Consider the following 22,125-nt stretch of genomic DNA (forward strand, 5'->3'; position numbering starts at 1 on the left):
ACTAAGAACACATGACAATCTTAAATGTATCCACCACAGAAGATTCAAGATATTGGAAGCCATATCCAACAAAACTGGAAACAGAACTTGTCAAATCTACAGTTATAGTTAGAAACACAAACCTCCACCTCTGAGTAATAGTTACTAAACAAAATGTCAGCAAGGAGGCAGATTTTTCAGTGGTGGTGAATCTATATCATGCATGCCACAGCAGGCTGTTTATTATCATTGAAAGCTCTAAATGGTTTGCCATTGCTGAAATTAATAAAATGACTGTCCACCACTGATATCTAACTGATATACAACACAGCACAGATACTACTGTTCAAGCATGTATGGAACATTCAAAAGAATAGGCTATACTTTTGTTTCCTAAAACATACTTTAAATGTAAAATAAATGAGAAAATATGAAGTACGCTGTCTGATAAGGGGAACAACTAGAAAACAATAACCAAAGGTAATCATTTGGAGATTAGACAACACATTTCTACATGATCCTTACATTAAATAGGGATTCTCAAGGAAAATTAAACAATAAAAATGAAAACGTGACCAATGCTTAGGAAAGTTTTATAGCACTAATGTTTATATCAGAAAAAGAAAAATTGTCAGTAATCTCATATCCTACCTCAAGAAACTAGGCAAAGGACCAAAGGGGAAGTGGGAGATAAAAGCATCACCAATAAAAATGAACACAGGAAATCAGTAAAGAATAACAAACCAATAGCTGTGAAATCTTTTGAAAAAATTATGAACCTCTAATAAGATGGTAAAGGACCAAAATAAAGACTTAAATTACCAGTACCATGAATTAAAGAAAGGTTATCACTATAAACATCACTGACATGGAAAACATCAATGAAGAAATACTCAGTTTAGATGAATGGACCAATTTATCAAAAACTACAAACAAAAGTCACCAAAGATGAATTATATAATCTGAATTGTTCTCTTAAATAAGTATAATTAAACATTAAAATACAGAATTTAAAAAAAATAAACAGTAAGAAATCACTAGTTAACAGATTACATATTGTCATCTTAGAAATAGTTGTTCAAGTTACAAAATTGAAGCATACAAAATGGACATTCAAACAGTGAGACTGCAAAGAGTTGTGTTCAATGATCCAACAAAAACTTAGTAATATGATTTTCTATCTTACACACTTAAATATACATGCAGTTATATCCTTTAGAGCACTTTCTTTTCCTCTTTTTTTTACAATAACAATTACACATTTTGGGTTTTATTACTCCCACAGTTCTTACTACTTTTTTGAAGACAATAAAACCAAATGTGACAAAACAAAACGGAGTCAGTCAAAACAAAAGGATGGACATAGTACATGATATGAAAACAGAATACCAGATGATCAACAGTGGTAACCGTAATGCCTCTTGCTATCTTAAAAAGAGTTGCCTATATCATCAGGTATAATAAAATTGAACAAAACAGTACAGAACCAAACCAATAAAACATAAACATCGGAGATCTTACAGGACTTCAAAAGAAAATAATAGTCAAACCAGAATGGGCATCATAGTGAATCTTATTGTCTTCAAAGTAGTTTCCTATACCTTCAAACTTGATACTATCATACAAAACAGAATAGAGTAAAATCAGTCAATACAAGATGGTGAGAGCAATACAGTGGTTCAAATCAGGTTAATAGGAAAACAAAAAAGTTACTATAATATATCCTGCTATTTTTTAGTTTATTTTTCCCTTAATTAAAAATAAAAATAATAATAATAATAATTTTTTAAAAAGGGGAGATTGAGATAAAAGAGGACATAACAACACAGGTCAGAACAGAACAATTTAAGCAACGTAGTGTTTCACCACCAGATAACCTGACATAATAGTAGTTACCATAGTGTCTCTTTCCTTGAAATATTTGAGTATAACTTCGTGTACTGTAGCATCAAACATACCAAGACAGTGCGAAACCATTAAAGAGAATGAAAGTATTACAGGGTATTTAGAACCAGTTAAAAGAAAATGAACAATGGTTTCTGTATTATTTCTTTAAGGCTAAGATTCTTGAAAAGACTAAATTCTTAAGTTTTATTAATTTTTAAAATGTTATTAAATGTTTATAATTTTTTGCTTGATCTGTTTTAAGTTTTAAAATTTGAGTGTTAATGCTCTGATAACCCTCACTCTTGAGAGAGAATTCTTTTAACATTATACAAAACAGATTATTCCATAAATTGAAGCCTACTTTTTAATTTCATGTTTGAACAAATGTGGTGCTCATTCTGCTTACTCCTAGTTAATGACTGCCAGGAAGCAAACATAAAACTTGTTTTAATTAGTGACGCACCCTGCAAAATAGGACACAGACGAATTGAATTAGTAATATAATTGTTTAAATTTATTATGTTTAAATTTTATTATAAATTCTTTGTTGCCTTTAAAAAAGTAAAAGTTCTGATGGCTGGTCTTTGGCTTGTTTGCTAAGGTCAATAATTACAAACTTTTTGAGGACACACTCATCTTTAATACCTTTGATCACAGATGTTTTAAAGGCCTGTTTTATATTATAGATTTTTGTCTGTTAGCTTTATAGCTTCAGAAAACTTGTTCAAATTTCTTAGGAAATAGTGCTTTATTTTTTCCATAATCACTATTCTCACATTATTTCACCACCATAACTCATTTAATGAAGCATCTCAAGTTTAGTAACACCCTGTAAAGTTATGTTGCTCCTGGAATTTTTTAAAGTCTATTCTGATGAAGGGAGCATAATCTGTACCAAAATCTTTTCTTCATTTAATTCTTAAATATAGTATCCCCTTGATGATTTCAGCACCTTCAGATTCTGCAGAAGTATACGTATGATTTACTATATGTGCACAAATCTTATCCAAAGATTCCTCTTAATAAACTGAATTAAGGGATAATTATTGATAACTTTACAGTCTAGTGTCTTGAAGTTAAATTTTCCAAGAACATGTCAGACAATTTGCAGCCTTTACATACATTTTGTTGACTTTGACTCTAACAGCAATTGGCAGTGAGTCAAAGTTTGTGAGCTCAACCTAAAATCTCAATTCAAATGGTACTGCCAAATTCTATATCAACAGCTCTACCATATCAAGATATGCCAGGAATAGGATCCATGTAAACTTTGGTCCCAAACAATCTAAAATGGTGAAATATAGATCAGTGTTTCAATCTCTATTTTTATGCAACTGATTTTAAAGTAATTAATATAAACTTCCTTATCATAATAAACATGAAAAGAACTTGTCAGGACACTTCTTTTACGAACATACCTAGAGCCATTTAGAGCTGTTTCTCCTTTTTTTATTTTTTTGAAATGGAAAGAAATTTTTTTATTTAAGAGAAAAAAAAGACACAAAAGAAAAAGACAACAACAAACCCAAAACAATAACAGTATAGGTTTTCAAAATAAGATGATAGGAATTTAGCAGTGGTTGTAATTTTGCATATTGTTACCTTCAAAAGGGTTCCTTAGATTACCAGATATAGACATGTAACATTGATCTACTCATATGAGTATTAACTACTCTTTTCCAAGAACTAAAAGAATCAATAGTTTAGTCATCTTAGCTATCTTATGTGTATATATACAAATTTATGTCTATTTCCTTTCCCTTCCTTTTTTCCTCCTTCCCCTATCCCAGATACTTTTCCTCTTTCAGCAGTTTCTTACCCTTAAACAATATTTATTGTAGATTTTGGATATTTGCTCTTTCAGCTTCTTACACAAGGGAGCTGGAGCCATTTCTGAACCTTTGTTTTCAACAGTAAAAAGAGGATAATAATGTTCCTTTTACTCTTTGTTTTTCAGAATTCAATAGATTGTATTTTTTTCTACTATGTTGGCCACGTAGTATTCTTAACTCCATATGGAAAAATTAACTCAATTGCATATAAGGGTACTTATATCCTGATAAGAAAACCAGGAAGCATCTTAAGACTAAAAATATACATTCCCTTCAGACATTAATGAGTATACTATTTGAGGTTCCTTTAGGGAAGGAGAATCACTAAGTGGCATAGAAAAAAGACTAGATCTTACTCAGTTGAGGAGCTAGTAGACACTTAAGCAGGGCCAGTGGTTGGAAGGAAAATCTGGACATGAAGTAAGGGAAAACAAAGGTAAACTAGAATGCCTGAGAAGAAACTAGAACATGGCCTCCAACTTCAACAATGATGCTCAAATCTTTCGCCATGGAGTTTCACGGGTTCTTTGTTCAGTAGTCCTCAGTGGAGGTGGGTGAAGAGACCTGATCAGAGCCTGAGGAGTTGTAGAACTTGATGCTGACTGCACTAACAAGGTGAGCCAGCTGAAAAATGATGACGTGCATAAACTGTAGCAGTAACCAACACTCAAAGCTAAACTTCAGAGCGTAAGGCCTGCTGCTTTATTTGTATAATTCCAAAGTGCCACAAATTGCCAAACAGCCTAGAGCCACACTGAGAAGAGAATTCTGAGGCACATAGTTCCTTTCAGCTTAGCTAAATTGCTGTAGAAAACTATATTCCTACCAGGTAAAACCTGCTTTGAAAATTGCTCTAGCAACAATATGTGTAAGGTTCAGTGGTAAAGTCAAAAGTCTGTTTTATTATTTAAAAATTATATTTTATCTTTCTATTCTGAGTGGGCTCAAAAGTGTACCCAAACCCAATAGAGGCGTAATTCTTGCAAATCTGCTTATTTAATTTTCTGAAGCATACTTGGAAAATAAAACTTCAAATTGCATTTGCTTTATGTTCAGTCAGAAGACTAAAACAAGTAATAATTAGGATAGCATGTCTGGTACACTTGAAGAGGTTTTACTTAATAATGCATACACAAGTCTTTTAGAATTTTTCATACTCTGAAGAAGAGTAGCAGAAGGCTGTATACCTAGATCATGTTATTTTAGTCAGCTGTTGAACCTCCTTCACTCAACTGCGGTTTAGCATCTTGTCCTCAATTTTTGCCATGTGGCTATTACACAAAACAGCTAAATGATACCTTCTACTTAATTTGATATAAAATTTTTTTGAATATTTACATTTTTTTACTCTTCATATATATTTTTATAATAGCAAAAAGGAGTCAATACATACAAAGAAACTGGAACCCTGTGTGTGTCACTATGGATGTACACAAGTAAAGCCTCTGTGCTCCAACTATGTTACCAAAATGTCCTTGCCAGTGGGCTAAGGACAAGCAAAATGTAATCTAGGTCCATTTGAGGCATCCAGTTCTAAACAAGTAACAAACATTAGGCCTTGTAGAAATCTAGTTTAATTCATATCTGAGTTTGTGTAAATTACTTTCTCTTACCCAGTTTTCTTATTTACAAGATGAGCATAGCACTTCAAAGAAGACTATGAAAAAGGCTATGTGAATTGACAGCACAATGATGATTTGCTTCTTGCTGCAAGCACCAAAGTGTTTTTTTTAAAAATTCTTCCGATTGGAAGAAAACCTGATTAGGTTTTTTCTGTTTTGTTAGACAAAACAAGTTTTGCTCAACTAGGCTTAAAATTATGTCTTATATGGTTCAGAATTGAAGGGAAGGAAAAATATCACATTTATCCCTTAATTGTTTTATTATAACATGAATTGTACATAGAGACTATTAAAACCATTTAAACTCAACTCTTATTACTACCCATATCTAGTATTTGCTCTGAAAAAAAAATTCTGTTAAGGAAAAAGCTATATTAAGTGAACTGCACCAAAACTAGAAAATATGGGCACACTTGAAGTAGTTGTCTTAGAAGCTCTTTTGCTGTATAAAACCAGATATCTCAGAGTAAGTGTTTGACATAAACATATTCTTAGCCATAAGATTTTTAGGTGAATTGTGGCTGTCTTGGATCAAAGTAAACTAATAAAACAAAAATTCCATGATGAGAAAATACATGTATTACTATCAGAGAAACAAAACTAAAGATAACCAATAAAACTTGTTTGACTTTATTTTCCCAATAAAATAATTAAGTGAATTGCTAAAAAAGTTTTTAATAATTATGATTCAATCATGTCATTCTTGACAAAAATCATCATAGTATAATAATAACTTCATTTGAGATTCTTATTTATCTATACTCTATTAGAACTGAGCCTTTTTATGTTATTTTTCTATTTCCTTTACATATAATTCATTCCCTTGTAATTCATTAATGTGCAGGTAGCAAATCTGTTTCTTTTTTGTTTTTTCTGATCATAAACATTTCTTTGTCACAAAAGACTGACAAGTATGTCCCGATTTCTGTGCCACCCAGATGTCAGCAGTTTCTGTCAGACAGAAGGATCAGGAGCAGGAGCCACCTTTCTTCCACATTACACCTATTAAAAACTTTCTGCCTTTTTCTCAGGCACAAAATCTATGTTAATTGTAATGTCAATCAGTCACCCAAAATAGTTATGCCTAATATAGCTGGTTGATAAGTTCCTTCCATATATGGTGTAGTTTAAACCTAAACTAAGTGCTTTTCAAAGAATAATGTAGCATTCAGTATTAAAACTCACAGTGACTACAGGCACATATACTTCATAAAAGACCAATAGTTAGATTTGCATGCTGACAAATTATATAGTTTTTTATTTATTTTAAAATGAGTATCATGTAAAATTAGTGCTCTGTGTGACATTCTAAAATCATCTGGTTCAAATCCTAGTCTTGCAGATGAAGAAATTGAGGCGGAGAGCAGTTCTTGTACTTGATCATTGTCACAGAAGTACCGTATTGACGAAATTATGGAGACTTAGAATTCAGATCTTCTGATTTGTACCTCATTGTTGTTCAACTGATACTGTACATTGTACTCTTAATGAAAAGTGGCGATTCTAAGTGTTACAACTCTGGCTAGTGTGCTGACAGTGGAGTGAAGGGACCATAGATAAGTGTGGAAGCAGGAAGACTAGATAAGATCTAGTTAATTCAAATGAAAAATGAGAATGGCTAGCTCCATGTGCTAATGTGGAAGTGGTAAGAAAGAATTAGGCTCTGGATATGTTTTGAAGGTAAGGCAGAATGTACTGACAGATTGCAAAATAGATGCCATAACTTATATACCATATCTCAGTGTCCCACATAGTGAACTATTTGATCCATGCTTTTCAGTACTATACCAGGAACTGAATGTGGACTGATGACCAAAGCAGATTGTTTCTGCTTTCATAGAAACCAGTACAATGGGTAAAAATCACACCATGGGAAAGTGATTCAAGTACAGTAATTTTAAAGCATTGCTTAATAGTCAAGAGTGTATTGTGTAAAAAACTGCATAGCAGTGAATTAGCTAAAAGAGAATTCTCCAGTGTAAAGAATTAGTGGAAAGGCAGGCTTGCCTCATTTGGTTTGCCTCATCAATATTAACATAGATTTTAATTGCACTGAATTCAGTAAATCCTTTTAAAAGTTTTGAAGCAAAATGTGATTACATTCTCATCCTTGTCTACTTCGGCTGAGCCAAAGGTCATAGGTTCCTCTCCCTTGATTTGTATCTCATTTGCAAAATTAAATGATAGCATGTGCTTTCCTAACATGTAGATATTGTAAGTGGATGCCAAAATAGTCCTATAAATCTTTCCTAACCAGCAGAGCAATATAACTTTCCAATTAAAGTAAAATTGATAAAGTATGAAAAAGATTGATAAGATATGACTGGTTTCAGTTATCTCTTCTAATATAAAAATGCTATCCTTCCTAATATCTTTCTATTTTGGAGAATCGTTTCTTCCCACATAGTGCATACTTACATCATATGTCATGAAATATTTTCATATCTCATATTAGAAGCTTTATTTTCTTGTCTCACACATTGTTACTATCACTACAGAATACTTACTGGGAAGGAGTGATATGCATAGAGTTCAGAGCACAGGTTTTGGGGTCACCAGACCCAGATTTGAATTTTGACTCTGCCTCTACTTCCGTGATCCTGAGCAAGTCGTTTATACATTTTGTGTATCCATTTTCTCCTCCTTAAAATAAGGTTAATGATAATCACATCACAGATTTATTGCAAGAATTAAAACTAATAACATTAATGTGTTAATACTGTGCTTGACACTGAAGTCCTTAGTAAATAATAATCATTATGATCTAAAAATGACAGTTCCTGTTATCCAAAGGTAGTAGTTCTTGTAAGCCTTCCAAAATAATCACCCATTAATCACTCTTTTCTACTTTGCCATTGCAAAGGAAAGAGGACTCACCTAAGATGCAATTTTGCATAAAATTCAATCATTTCTTCCTTTAAAGCTGATGTACATAACATTCTTGTGATAAAACATACTCTTCCTAGTCTTACTAGTTTGAACTTCTCTAGATTCCTTCCAGTTGCTACATTTTTATTCTTATCGGACTGTTAAGTGATCCTTTTATATTTTAAAATTATACTTCTTTTTGAGTGTGGAGCCATCTTTATAGTTGCTAATACATTTTCACTGAGTAAAATTCAGGTCACCTTTACTGACAGAAGCCAAAGCTACCTCAACCCAGTGTACTGAAAGACTTAGTGTATATGAAATGCTGCGTCCATCACCCTTCTATGTTCCAATGTTTTCTTTTATGTAGCAGATGATTAAGTACACTACCAACAACAGAAAACTTATTAAATTCTAGACTATAATTTTTTATAAGTTAAGATTTCTTGATTTAATATTTAGTCCCATTAGTATCTTACCAAACTTACTCGTGTTTACAGTTTCTTCTGCTGCCTTACAATTAGAGAGTAAGAAAATATTATTCTTTGTATAATATTTAAAATCTTTAAAAAATTTTTGTTTATTTAAAAAAAATTAAAGCTGTGGAATCAGCTGTCATTTTTCCCAAGTGTTTCAAATTGCTAAGCACCTTCTTATTTAGAAGAAATAAGCTATTAATTTGACTAGTCACTGAATAAACTTTGCAGAAAATTGCAGTAAGAGAAAGTTGCTATATTGCAATGAGTATGTTTTGATTGCAAATTTTTCTATAAGTGTGGCAATTTGCAATTTGAGAAGAATGTTACAGTAGCTGAGCTTTCAAAGTGTAACAGAGGGACTGTTGTTTTCTTCTACAATTAAAATAAGTGCTTCTGAAAATTTCAGGATAAGAATGACCCAAATTACCCTCCCCACACTGCTATATCCAAAGAGGGGAGAATGAAGTTTGAAGATAACATCTGTGGACAAAATGAAATGAAAGACAAATGGTCTTTTCAGGCACATGTTTGAAAAAGGGGATCTTTATAGCCATCCTGAGTATTTTAGCATGCATACGTATGGTTAAGAAGAGGATCAGCAATACTTTCATAATAGCCTTTTATTTTATCATATTCTGTTTTTATGGACTGAAATATGGTTTCAACACATCCATTCATAATTCCTCACATAATTTTTTGCATAAATAGCCTTTGACACAGATTTAATGTACTTTTGCCAGCTTCATCTTGAATTTAAAGTTAGACCATTAAATGCACTAAGCCAATCTGAGTGTAAGTATGCTAAAGGAAAATGGATAATAAAGAACATTTTCTTTCCTGCCCAGTAGAATAGGTTGTTAAAGCATAGAGCTTTAGTACATGGATTACTAGAAAAAAGATACCTGGCTTTTCCAGTCCCCAGACATAGAACTTCTTCCAGTTAAAAGTATCAGCTGTATCTAAAATGTATCCTGTACTCTCTGCTAGTATGTTTAATATTCATGCACTGGACCAATATTTATTGAGCATTTACTCTGTGCTAGGCCCTGTTCTAGACAATGTTTAAAATAGAATTGTCCATCTTTAATGGTGTTCATATTTGAAGCTAACAAACATAAGTATACTAATTACTTTAGAAAATGAAAAATGATAAGCAAAATAAAGCAGGTAAAGAGAAAGTGTTGAGGGCAATGGGAATAATATTTTTATTATATGGTAAACCATAGGAAGAATTTACTATGAAGTCTTGAAAGAGATAAAGGAGTGAACCATGACAGTATCTGAGTAAAGACCATTTCAGTCAGAGCAAACATCAGGGTTAAAAGCCCTTAGGAAAGATTGCACTTTCCATGGTCTAAGATCAGCAAGTGTGGCTGGAATAGAGTTAGCAAGGAGAAAAATAGGCAAAGGTAACTGGACCAGATCATGCAGGAACTTCAAAATCTTTGAAAGGAGGTGGGTGCTTATTTGTAGTAAAACGAGAAGCCATTGTAGAGTTTTATATGTAGGACTTAACATGACTCAAATCATATTTTAGTAGCATCACTCAGGGTCTTATGTTAAAAGTAGAGCAGGAAAACCATTGAGAAGGTATTTCAGTAATCCAGATGAGAAAGGATGGTAGTTTAGACCAGGACAGTATGAGGTTATAAATATTTCTGAAATACAGAACAGATACAATTTGTTGGTGAATTGAGCATGGGCCGTAAGAGAATGAAAATTTAAAAATGACTCTTAATATTTCCTACCTGAGCCACTAAGGAGGAAAAACCTGTGGAACTGCCATTCACTAAAGTACTGTATAGAAGACTAGAGAGGATCAGATTTGGTTAGCTGGTATTGAATATCAAGCCTAGTTTTGAATATATTAAATCTGTTGACTGTAGCTCAGTCAAGAAGACCTGACTGGTGATATTAATCGTAAGTTTCTAAACATCACAGCTTGTATAATATTCTTGGAAAGTTCAAATAACTTTTAGCCAGGTACTCACTGTAATGAACAGGAAGTGCTAGTGAGAGAACTAAACAATCAGGTGATTCTTTCCACATTAAATGCAAATATGAGAAGCTCACAAAAGTCCTTACAATAAATGTTGAAATAAAAACAGGAATCTCATGAATAGGGGATATTCAAAAGAACCAACACCAACTAAATAGCCTAGAAATATTAAATATTTTCAATGAAATGAACACTATAGACTGGAAAAAATCAGAGAAAGAGAATTAGGATATTGGAAGACAGAATGAATTCACCCGCAGAAATAGGAAAAGCTAATATATAAGAAAGACATATAAGTGATACATTAAAAGGTATCAACATTCATCTAAAGAATTACAAATGTGCAAGTAAAGACCATTTGAAGAGAGAGTGGCTGAGAATATTCATAATGCAGGAACACTTTCAGTGCAATCTAGTGAATGCTAAAAAAGGTTAATTATGATGTATTATAGCCTAGAAATATAATGAAAATGAGGAATATTAAGAATGAAGATAAAATATTTTGAAAGCTATAAAGAGGATAAAGACAGGTTATAACAAATGACAGTAATTACAGATGTTTTAAAAACAGCAATAGATACAAAAATAAAATTTGTTTAAATTATCAATAGTAAATTATTTTTAACTCAGAATTCTGTACTCAACCAAGCTATTATTTAAGAACAAATGATTTTTATATTTTCAGACACGACTCATATACTGCTCTGGAGAACTTTTAAAGAATGTACTTACAATTGAGCATGTAACTGGAAGAAGGGCGATCTGAAGTCAATACAAAAACTACAGAAATAAGATATATTGTAAATTTTCACTCTTAAGACAAGTACATTCATCATCATGAACGCAAAGATTACATAACTCTTTTTTTCAGTTCTTTTAGTATCCTATAATGATCAGCTGTGTTATCTGTTATAGCCATTTGTCTGTACTTAATGTTTTGCACTCATTAAATTTTGCACAATATACTTTCAAACTGAAAATTCATATAAGATAAATCTTATATGATATTGAATGAATATTCCTTATAATGAATATTCCTTCAGTGTCATAAATTTTTGCTTGAAGGATGCATAACAGCAATTGCTTATGACATAAGGAAACTTTCAGTGTAAAGAGCTTATTTGTATGAATAATGAACAGTTTTCAATGAAAATTTATAAAAGACCTTTTTATAGTATAAGAATATTTCAAGGGTCCCCAAATTCTCCTGTAGAAAAACTCATATAATTCTACTCACAGGAAGGCTTACTATAATGATGCAGTAAGGACAAGACATCTGTGGAATCTGAAGAAATCCATATGCAGACTTCCTGTGCTCTCTCCCTCCATGGCAGGATACAGAGCAAACTTTTTCCAGAAAGCTAAAATGTTGTACATAATTTGCATTACTTCTTCCCAAGGATGCCCGTTTAGAAACTCAGTAACCAAAGATTTTATCGAGCTGGTCATTTAGGCAGCTTTTATCTAGTAATTGCCAAAATTCCAGCAATTCCTAGAAGGAAGGCAATTATTCAATGCCTCAGGTGGGAAAACAGTATGTCATTTAAGGAAGCTTCCCAACAGTATAGTTAACTGTTCAGCAACCAAGTTCCAAGATGCTATGCAAGGCTCAACCCTGCAAACAGGACTGTAGGTTTCTCCACATTACATATCAAAGCATATAATTCAATTAATTTTTCATTTTAAAAATATCACGTGCCTTGGAAAAATAAAATCTCTCTTAAAAGTACCCTATTGTGATATTTACAGTATCTTCAAAACACATGTAAGGCTTCAGTTCATTGACTGATGGATTAATTTGTACTGAGTAGGAGTGCATAGGTATCAACAACATGTATATCATTTATACTCCATACTCATTATTTTTATGAAAGTACTAGATATTTATAGGAAAAGATAAAATATTTTTAAAAGAAAAGTTGAAAAGCATGTGTGTTTTTGTATAGATTTTAAAGTAGACCTACAAGTTCTGAGGAATAGCATACAAGAACAGGAGGTACATTATGTAATCTAATTTTTCCATGCTTTCTATTATCCATATAGCTTTCTAAAAACAAACCAGTCCCATCTTGTCATTTGTCAAAGTAATGAACTGTAAAACTAATGATTACTTGTGAAAACACAAAAGGAAAAAACTTAATCAGTAATTTTATGAGGGAAAATAACTATATTTAAATTAACTACACTTGAACACATTAGCCTGAGTTATTATTTATGCTACTATTTTGAAACAAAATGCACTGAAGCAAATCAACATAGCATGATGGGTTTTATCTTTTATACCTTCTCTCAAAAATTGGTTATAAATTTCATTAGCCATGAATGCTGCAAAGGTGGGTATATGTATAAATATATGTAACCTACATATATGCATGTTTATAGTGCTTTGACACTTGGGTGATTATTATCTCTAAGTTACATTGTATATCAACAAATTTTCTGACCCCTGTTTTTAGCCCAGCTAAAAAAATTTTCTAACCCCTGTCTTTAGACCAGCTAAATAACCTGTTAATAGTCATCCATAATTGATTAATTAGAATTATGTAAATCATACACAGAAAAAGAAAAAATTATGTAAGTAAAATACTATTTCATTAGTTAAGATATTAAATAATACTGTTTTATATAAAACCAAGATCAGCAAATTTTATGTAAATATAATTTAATTTCCCTTACTGATATATTGATACACTTTCATGAAGAGAATCTGTTAATTAAAATTCATTTTTGAGGAATATTTGTGAAGTAAAACAGACAAACTATATCTGTTCCCACTTGCCCAGCTAAGCATGTGAACATAATCTTATTACCCCTGTTCAATAAATGATCTAGCTTAGTAGACTAACTGGAGCCAGATTGATAGTCATTAATCAAGAGCTACACCAGTCAATACAATTGTGGGTTTTTCTCCAAACATATTGAGCATAAATGAAAGAAACAGGTAAGTTAACTAGGATGATTGTTTAGCTGGAAAGGTATGATGCAGGGAACATAGTTCAAGGGAACCATTATAATGATGTTCCATGGGAACAAAATGGGAGGAGTTAAAGGCATAAGGTGATCATTTTAAATGAATTAGATGCCTCAATATATTTTAATTGATAAGACAGTGGTATTAGACTATTTAAACAGTAGCTATTAGCAATAGTGGCTGGAGTGTGTTTAAGATATGAAACATGGTCATGGAAGTAAGTAGCTCAAATGTGGAAAGGTAAAGATAATTGGAAATCTACAGTAAGGAGTTAAGATTATGACATTATGTACATGAAGATTAGTCCACAACACAGTTATAGGAGTAGACATAAAAAGTGTTGAAATATTTGGAGACTAAGGGAGTTGGATGTGAGTGGGTATTAGCCATATTTGCTTGCCTAGTTCATAAGTTATTTGTGAGATTCAAATAATCTCTTGCAAAAGCACAGTAAACATAAAAAGGTACAAAATTGGGGTAGGGTGAGGTTAGTTTTATCAATGCTTCAAGCCTGATTTCTTTACCTATTAATTAATAGTAAACAGAATATCCTATCCTATTTCATAGGAGATTAGAAAGTTAAGTGACATGGTATATTAATTTATTTGAAGCTTAGGGGAGGTACTTTTCTAGCCAGGATTTAGTCTTCATCTAGCCTTGAAAGCTCCGTGTAGCCTGCTGGCATTCTGGATCACACTGAATACCAGATAACATTCATCTTTATCTTTGATTTCAGACATTTCAACAGTCTTCTCTACAGCACAAATCAAAGAAGAAAAATAAAGGTAAGAAATAGAAAGCTGTACCTGTTTACTTTGCACTGTGATATTTACTAGACCCCTTCACTCATCCTTTCTTATTTGAGCCCAAGTTGGTTTGGAAAAGCACAACTCTCTAGTACAAAGAGCTGCCAAGACCAGCTCCCCTTCAGTTCACTCCCCACTAAGTACCTTTTACAGTAAATGGTCCCAACATATTTGGATGCTGGGATACCACATCTCTGATAAAATTGTGTCACTTATGTGGAGGAAAAATAATTAAAGATTTCTGCATTTTTATATTCCAACCCAATCTAAAAATGTTAGGTTTTAAGGCTTAGAACTCAGACTTAATTAAACCTCTACATGTTTTTTTCAAAATTGAAGCAGCATTTTAACTTACTGTTATATTTAGGTCCCATAGCAGGCAAGAGCAAAAGAAGAATTTCTTGCAAGGATCTTGGCCGTGGTGACTGTGAGGGCTGGCTTTGGAAAAAGAAAGATGCAAAGAGTTATTTTTCACAGAAATGGAAGAAATATTGGTTTGTTCTAAAGGATGCATCCCTATACTGGTATATTAATGAAGAGGTAATGCAGTATACATTTTGTGTTCTCATTCACTTCTATCTTTAAACAAAAGTATCACTATTTTGCGATTGATATTTAAAAATCATGCCACCTTAAAACCAACTCAGGAGATTATTCTAGTTACTGTTTTAATCTATCCTCTTTTTTAATAATTAAATTTATTGGTACATTTTAAATATACATTGCATTTGGAGACTGTGGAAAAATAATTTTCTCAGTTTTTATAGTGAAGGAATATATCTGAAGCACTGATAAAGGATGATAAAATTATATGTTTCTAACTGAAAATACCAAGCAAATTCAAGCTGTAGCTTAACTAAAAGGACTACACATGAAAATTTAATATAGATTTTTAGATGTCTTGCTTTTGTTTAAAGTTGTACATTTCTTCTGTTTTCCCCACAAGAATGGAACTCTTTAGTAACGTATATAAATTGGTATCATCTGAATTTGTTTTTCTTGACAAACAATGATTTCTGCTGTTAGCTTATCAGGAAATGTACATGACTTAATATGTTAAAGTCTTTTAACAAATACTGTTAAGACATTAATTTTTATTTGAAGATTAATTGTTGAAATATAATATAACATTATTGTGCTTGTGACTACAACATATAGTATCTAGAGTATTGTGTTTGCTAAACAAGCTGTTATAATGTCACATCACATTATCTCATGTCACATGGGTAGGCTTAGGAATCACACCACCCAAATTACTGGGCTTCAGCTTCTTCTTCTGTAAAACAGAAGTATGAATGCCTACATTACTGAGCTATCATATGGATGGAATCAATAATTGTAAAACCCACTTAGAACAGTGCCTACCTAGTATATTCTAAGTGCTCAAGCAGTTTGCTAATAGTAAAATTTTTCAAATTGAAATTTTATCTGTAAAATCTTGAATTATTATTTTTCTATTTAATATACTTATATGTATTATATATACAAAATGATTTGATTGGCTTTGTTCTTTTGATATTGTTTTGGCAATCATGCAGTAACCTAAAACAGTGATGGCAAACCTTTTAGACCTTTCAGTGATATAAACAGCCTGGTGTGCATGCAAGCCATAGGATTGCTACCACTGACCTAAAATATCCACTGATTCAAATGTCTTCATTTAGCTACAATAAGCCTTAATTTTACCTGTATTTTAACATAATAGATACATTAAATACTTTTTGTATGTCAACCAGATAATAGATTCAAAATCTTAATGTTATATAAAAGCTATTCCAAATAATCTAAAACTATCTTTGGTAAGCCCGGTTAATCATTATGTCCCTCCTCCTGGTCATGACCAAGTCATTAGACTTTTACTTAACCAAAATTGTATTTGATCTGTGCTATACCAGTCCATAGAACCTTAAATGTCAAGATCAAATTAGTTACATTCTCATCCTATTTTTTTCAATCCAGCATTAAAAGGAGCCAAGTTTTATGGATTTTGTTTTTTCCAGATGAAAAAATCACACACACATACACACACACACACACACACACACACACACACACACAACTTACATCCCAAGTAAAATATTTGAAGATCATATTGATGTATTTCATTTGTAAATTCATGAATATACAAAACAGTGATCATACCATTAGAAAAAATTAATATAGAAACATTAATATAAGAAAACTGTTGGAAGGAGAGTGGAAATTGAATCAGTAAAGTTTCTGTATTTTATATCTGAACATTCAGTAAAATAGAAAATCATGTATTGAAAGGTGAACTACAGTTTATTTTATATGTTATAAATATATTTATACCCTCTGACCAGAACTTGTTTTTTGTTTGTTTGGGGATACTAGTATTTGAATCCAGGGCCTTGCAAATGCTAGGCAAGTGCTTTACCTGTGAACTGTACTCACAGCCCCAAAAAGATTCCTGTAAAACATATCTCAGTTTCAGAACTAAAATAGTTTAATATAAGAAGGATTTTTAACCTTTGTATAATTTTAATTTGTAGTTTTCTGAATGTTCAAAATACCTTCAAGCCAGGTGTAGTGGCACACGCTTGTAATCCCAGCACTCAGGAGGCTGAGGCAGGAGAATCATTGTGAGTTCAAGGACATACTGGGCTGCATAGTGAGTTCAAAACCAGCAGGAAGTATATAGTGAGGCTCTGTTTCAAAAAGTATATATATAATTTCATAATATGCCTCCAATTTATGAAATGTAACTGATAAGAGTAGCGTTGTATTCTCAAATGTCGAATTGAAGGAGTTACATGAGAAAATTTAGTAGTATAGATATTCAAGGCATGGTTACACAATAGAATTTACTTCAACCCTTTTTATATAATAGCCTAAACAAGAATCTTACTTCCTTAGGATGAAAAAGCAGAAGGATTTATCAGTCTGCCTGAGTTTAAAATCGATAGAGCCAGTGAATGCCGAAAAAAATAGTAAGTTTATTTTATTTGGGAAGCAAGAGGGAAGGGAAAGGGTGTTTGTTTATTTGTTTGTTTGAATTTGCAACTTTTAAATTATAAGTAGCTTATGTAGTGCTTTCAAATTGAGCTAATAAAGTAGTTTTGTGCACAGAAAATTTAATTTTTTGTGGTTTCTGTCATGATAGGAACATTCTAATGTGAACTCAGATTACATATTAAGGTGAATTTTATTCATATTATTTTTACTTATTTCCTAATCTGTAAAAAATAAATGTACCGGGGCTGGGGATTTAGCTCAGCAGCATAAGCACCTGCCTTCCAAGCAGGCGGTCGTGAGTTCGATCCCCGGTACCGATAAAAAAATAAAATAATAATAATAATAATAATAATAATGATAATAATAATAATAAATGTACCTTACTTTTTTCAGTGCATTCAAAGCCTGTCATCCTAAAATCAAAAGCTTTTATTTTGCTGCTGAACATCTTGATGACATGAACAGGTAAAATATTGCTTAAATTTCAAAATATATATGCAAACTTAGAATTCTATATTTGCTACAATAATAGTTAGAGGAAAGCGTCTGAACTTTCTAGATTGATTAGTTTAAAGTAAAATGGAACCATCTACAGTTCCATATGACCATACCTAAGTTCAAAGAACAGTATTTATCGTATTTATATCGTATTATAAACCCTAAATATACACTTTATTTTGAAAAATAATGACCTTTAAAAAATCAGACTCATTGATTATTTGTCAAGTTTATCGAAAAGTTACCAGAGTCCATGTATAGGCTAAAAAAATTCTATCACTGAAAGAATTTTTCAAACTTCATTTCAAAAATGGCTTAAAATTTATTCATAGGTGACCCCCCAAAAAGAGTATGAATAAGCTAACTTTTTAAGTGGGAAGTATTTTATACAGAACATGAATCTCAGTAATTCAGGCCTCAGCCAATTTTTTTTGTCACTGAACAGGGCCTTACAGCCAACTGATTAGAGGACTCTGTGGTTATTTGTATATTCTGCTTCATGTCTAAACTTTAGATTTTATGATTTTTTTCCTTCTCTTTCCTTTACTTACCTTTTTCCTTTAATAAAATCATAGAAATTAAGCTTAAGATTCAAAATTTCTCCTCTCTGTAGTTTTAGCAACCAATGTCCATTGTATATATAACCTGCCTATAGTTAGGGAAGGCAAGGATAGTATAGTGGACAGAAGCATGTGACTTTTTAATTTAATTTTAGTTTATTATTACATGTATACAGTACATAATGTTTACATTCTGTGTGGAGAGTTGGTACATTCTCATACCATCTTAATTCCTCCTGACATCCCTTTCCTCCACCTTGCCCTCTTCTACCCACCTCTCCATCCTCTTCCCACCATCTCTTGATCCCTTTCCCCTTTTGTACATGTTTTAGTATATAATTTTTATACATCTGGTGTGAAGTTGCTACATGTACATAACACAACCAGAGAACTAGGAGCATGTGGTTTTTGAACCAGACTAAGTCCTAGTTTTACCATGTAGTAGCTGTGTGACCTGGGACAATGAACTTGGCCCCTTCATTATTTCAGAGTATTCAATGGCTGTGTGGGGATAATAACCATCTTAATCCCAACTCTACCAGTTACTAGCTCTACAAACTTAGGGAAAAAATTTAAACTCAATGTGCTAGGTTATTAGAGGAATAATAACTATCACTATCAATAGGATTTTTATGAGTGGTATATAAATTTTAAGTGCAACATAAATATTCACTATCCATATATATTCCTTTGTGTACTTCAACTTTTTAGCATAATAACCTTTCTTCAGATGTCTCTAAAAAATAATATCTGAGTATTGTAAGCACAAAATTTGTGTAGCTTTATAAATATGCTTGAACAGACTAAATGAAAACTTAGTTCAGTACTATAAATAATTTTGTTTTTTGATACTCATGCGTACAAGCATGTGTTTTTCAAACAAGGATATTAGTATAAGGAAATAGCAAAGAAGGAAGGGGTTGAGAACCCTTGATTAAATATTTTATTAGTAAAAGTACTACTCCTTTCCTGTAGTTTTCATAATCTTCTCTAGATTTATTTAACTTACCATTCTTGAAATTTCCCACCAGGCCGTTGGAATTGACAGAGCTTTTCCCCTTGTTCTCAAGATAAAAATGTTTGTTCACATGCACATAGTAGCGGGAAGGTGTAATACTTTATTTTATGTCTTGTCTTATAATGTTATTGTTCTAGGTTCTCACTATCATTTTACCACATGTTTAATGACCTTGGGATAAATATGAAGGGTTTATATCATGATCAAATTGAAAATAAGTGTCATACATAAAGCATATAATGTCTTAGAAGATGGATACATTAGATTCCATTCACTAACTCTTTAAGAAATAATTTGATCACTTGTGTTACATGCTGATGAGGACCATTTTATGCTTAGAAATTACCTGCTTAAAATGCATTTTTATAAACTATAAAACCTTTCTAAGTCTCCATTTGCTGTTGCATGTTAACAATAACTTCAAAGGCTGCTGATGTCACTGCTTTTTCCATATACTGTACTCATACGAACATATCTCATTTTGAATGTCACAGAAGAAAATAATTTTATTGCTTTTCTAAGTAGTGGCTCAAAGGAAAACTGTATTTAATTAGAAATATCATCTCCAAATTATACATCTAAGAGTCCAGTTCATTGTAAGACTTGCCATGGTACCCTTTATCTTTCAGTTTTAAATTGACCCAACATACTGAGCTGTTTTTTTTAATTGCAACAGATTTTTGTTTTGCTTTGCTCTTTGTCATGTTCTTGTTTTAGTAACCTTGTTCTATTTACATCCAGTAAGCAGATCTTTTAAAATTACTTGTTATTAACAAATAAAACTACTTGTTATTAGAAGAAGAAAAGTGTCAGTGCTAAAAATGTTCAGAGGATTAGCAATATGGAGAGACACCCACATCCAGCTTTTGTTCAGTTATCTGGTTATAAAACAAAATGTCTGGGCATTGACTTATTCTATGTGTAATAGTTTAAAGATATGTGCTTCAGTCCTCAAGAGAAGTCATAATTATAATTACAGTAAATGTCTGCTTTATCTGATCATTTCATAATTTTTAAGTATCAGTAACTTTTTATGAAATGGTACTATGATATAAAGTAAATCTTTTACTTAATATTTAAAAATATATATTTCCATAACATCAAGGCTTTCAAACAAATTATCAGTAAGCAGATTTTTTTTGGATTATAGTGAAAGTTTTAACAAGATATCCAAACTGACAAAGAATAATGCATGGACCTGACCTTGCCTAAAATAACTTTCCATCATCCCCAGGAACTTTGATATTCTAATTTTCTATATGCTTTGCTTGTTTTTTAATAGCATTTTATTCTACTTCAAATGTACTTCTTAGTGTCACTCTTTCTATCTCCCTTACTAAGATGTAGGCACCATGAAGTCAGGTACTTTGTCTTATTTCTCTCTTTATTCTGGGTGTCTAGAATGATACCTGATATATACAGGCTCTCAATAAATATATTTTGAATTAGTTAACACGTATATATCTACTCTTATAATAACCTTAAAATACCAAGCCATAACAATTAATGGTACTTGAATTAGTATTTGCCAAATAAACTATTAATGACAAGTTTATCCTAGATAGCACCAGCAGTTTTGTAGTATTCAGCCTTTGTGGCTTTCTGCAGCAAATATATCCACATACTTTCTAAAGAGTATTTATTATAACAGAATTTTTCATCCTAAAACTAATTTAAACTTTCGGTTGCCCTTTGAAATTTATCAGTTCTAGAGTTACGCAGGAACTATGTCTTACTCTTTTCTCTATCCCTAAAATATACCTTATTGTTCATCACATTCCAAACACTTAATAAATGCTGAAGTAAAAAAAAAGTTAGGAAGCCTCTTTTTAATTTCTTGATTCATCTCATAAGGATATTCATGGTTCTTTAGAGTTCTGCTAAAATTAAAATTTAGTGGCTTTTTTAAAAGTAGCAAGTACAGGGCACTAGATTAAAATTCAGTTATGAATTTGCCTTTGGTGGTGTTATCATAGTGTTCACCCAAAGCTCTAGGCTAGTCTTTCCAAAGAATGGCAAAATTTGCCTTGTAACACAGATTTAACCTCTTTCTCATTACAAATGAACTATAGACTAGGTTTTAATAATTACGTTGTAAGTTTTGACAAGATAAAGTTGGATTTCAGTGACTTATTCTTAAACTTAAAGTTTAAGAATAACTTTAGATAACTATAGATAGTGATTTTTGTCTTTTAGAAACACTGCTTTCTTCCCTTTTCAAAATATGGTTAATACCAGGTGCATATTTAAGATGGTTTGGCAAAAATGGTGAAATACAGGAGTGCTTTCAACAATGTAATCATCTGCTTGACAGGGGAGAAAAGATGTTAGGTGAACAAGTTCTCAAACATAAGTTTTTCTTAAAAATATATCTACATAAGATTATTCAAAAATTTAATATTACTAACTATACTAGTAATTTCAGACTTGTTTGCAAGATAAGTTCTTCCTCATTTTTTGAGTTGGAAAAGTATATGAGTCATGGCTCAGGATTGCCCAGTGAAAGATTTTCACCTTGTTTAAAGATTTTGTGATTTGATAACCTGATGCTCTGCAAATAGCTGGAATATTGAACACAAGGAATCATGGGCATAACAAAAGAAAACTAGTAAGACAGTACAATACTTTGC

At 31.8% G+C, this 22,125-nt stretch overlaps 1 protein-coding gene and 1 long non-coding RNA gene across 10 annotated transcripts in view; one reads left to right on the forward strand and one right to left on the reverse strand.

The window, feature by feature from the left end:
• LOC106026909 (uncharacterized) overlaps positions 1 to 14,887 on the reverse strand; it is a 121,350-nt gene extending 106,463 nt beyond the window's left edge. For 3 of the 5 annotated variants that reach the window (XR_001200503.2, XR_010045403.1, XR_010045401.1), the window contains exons 1-2: positions 14,799 to 14,887; positions 11,399 to 11,446 (exon numbers count right to left, since the gene is read on the reverse strand). This is a non-coding gene — a long non-coding RNA (uncharacterized LOC106026909). The remainder of the gene's footprint in view (positions 1 to 11,398; positions 11,447 to 14,798) is intronic. The other 2 variants (XR_010045404.1, XR_010045402.1) reach the window with 2 other exon arrangements.
• Positions 1 to 22,125, forward strand: part of Cnksr2 (connector enhancer of kinase suppressor of Ras 2) — a 284,365-nt gene that overhangs the window by 214,976 nt on the left and 47,264 nt on the right. For all 5 annotated transcript variants that reach the window (XM_063242887.1, XM_063242888.1, XM_063242889.1 and 2 more), the window contains 4 exons: positions 14,374 to 14,422; positions 14,811 to 14,983; positions 17,321 to 17,394; positions 17,813 to 17,884. In XM_063242887.1, coding sequence (XP_063098957.1) covers positions 14,374 to 14,422; positions 14,811 to 14,983; positions 17,321 to 17,394; positions 17,813 to 17,884 — 368 coding nt within the window. The remainder of the gene's footprint in view (positions 1 to 14,373; positions 14,423 to 14,810; positions 14,984 to 17,320; positions 17,395 to 17,812; positions 17,885 to 22,125) is intronic.

The sequence above is a fragment of the Cavia porcellus genome, unplaced genomic scaffold, assembly GCF_034190915.1.
Source record: "Cavia porcellus strain 051 isolate PalLab524CR breed Dunkin Hartley unplaced genomic scaffold, mCavPor4.1 scaffold_33, whole genome shotgun sequence".
Taxonomy (NCBI): Eukaryota; Metazoa; Chordata; class Mammalia; order Rodentia; family Caviidae; genus Cavia; species Cavia porcellus.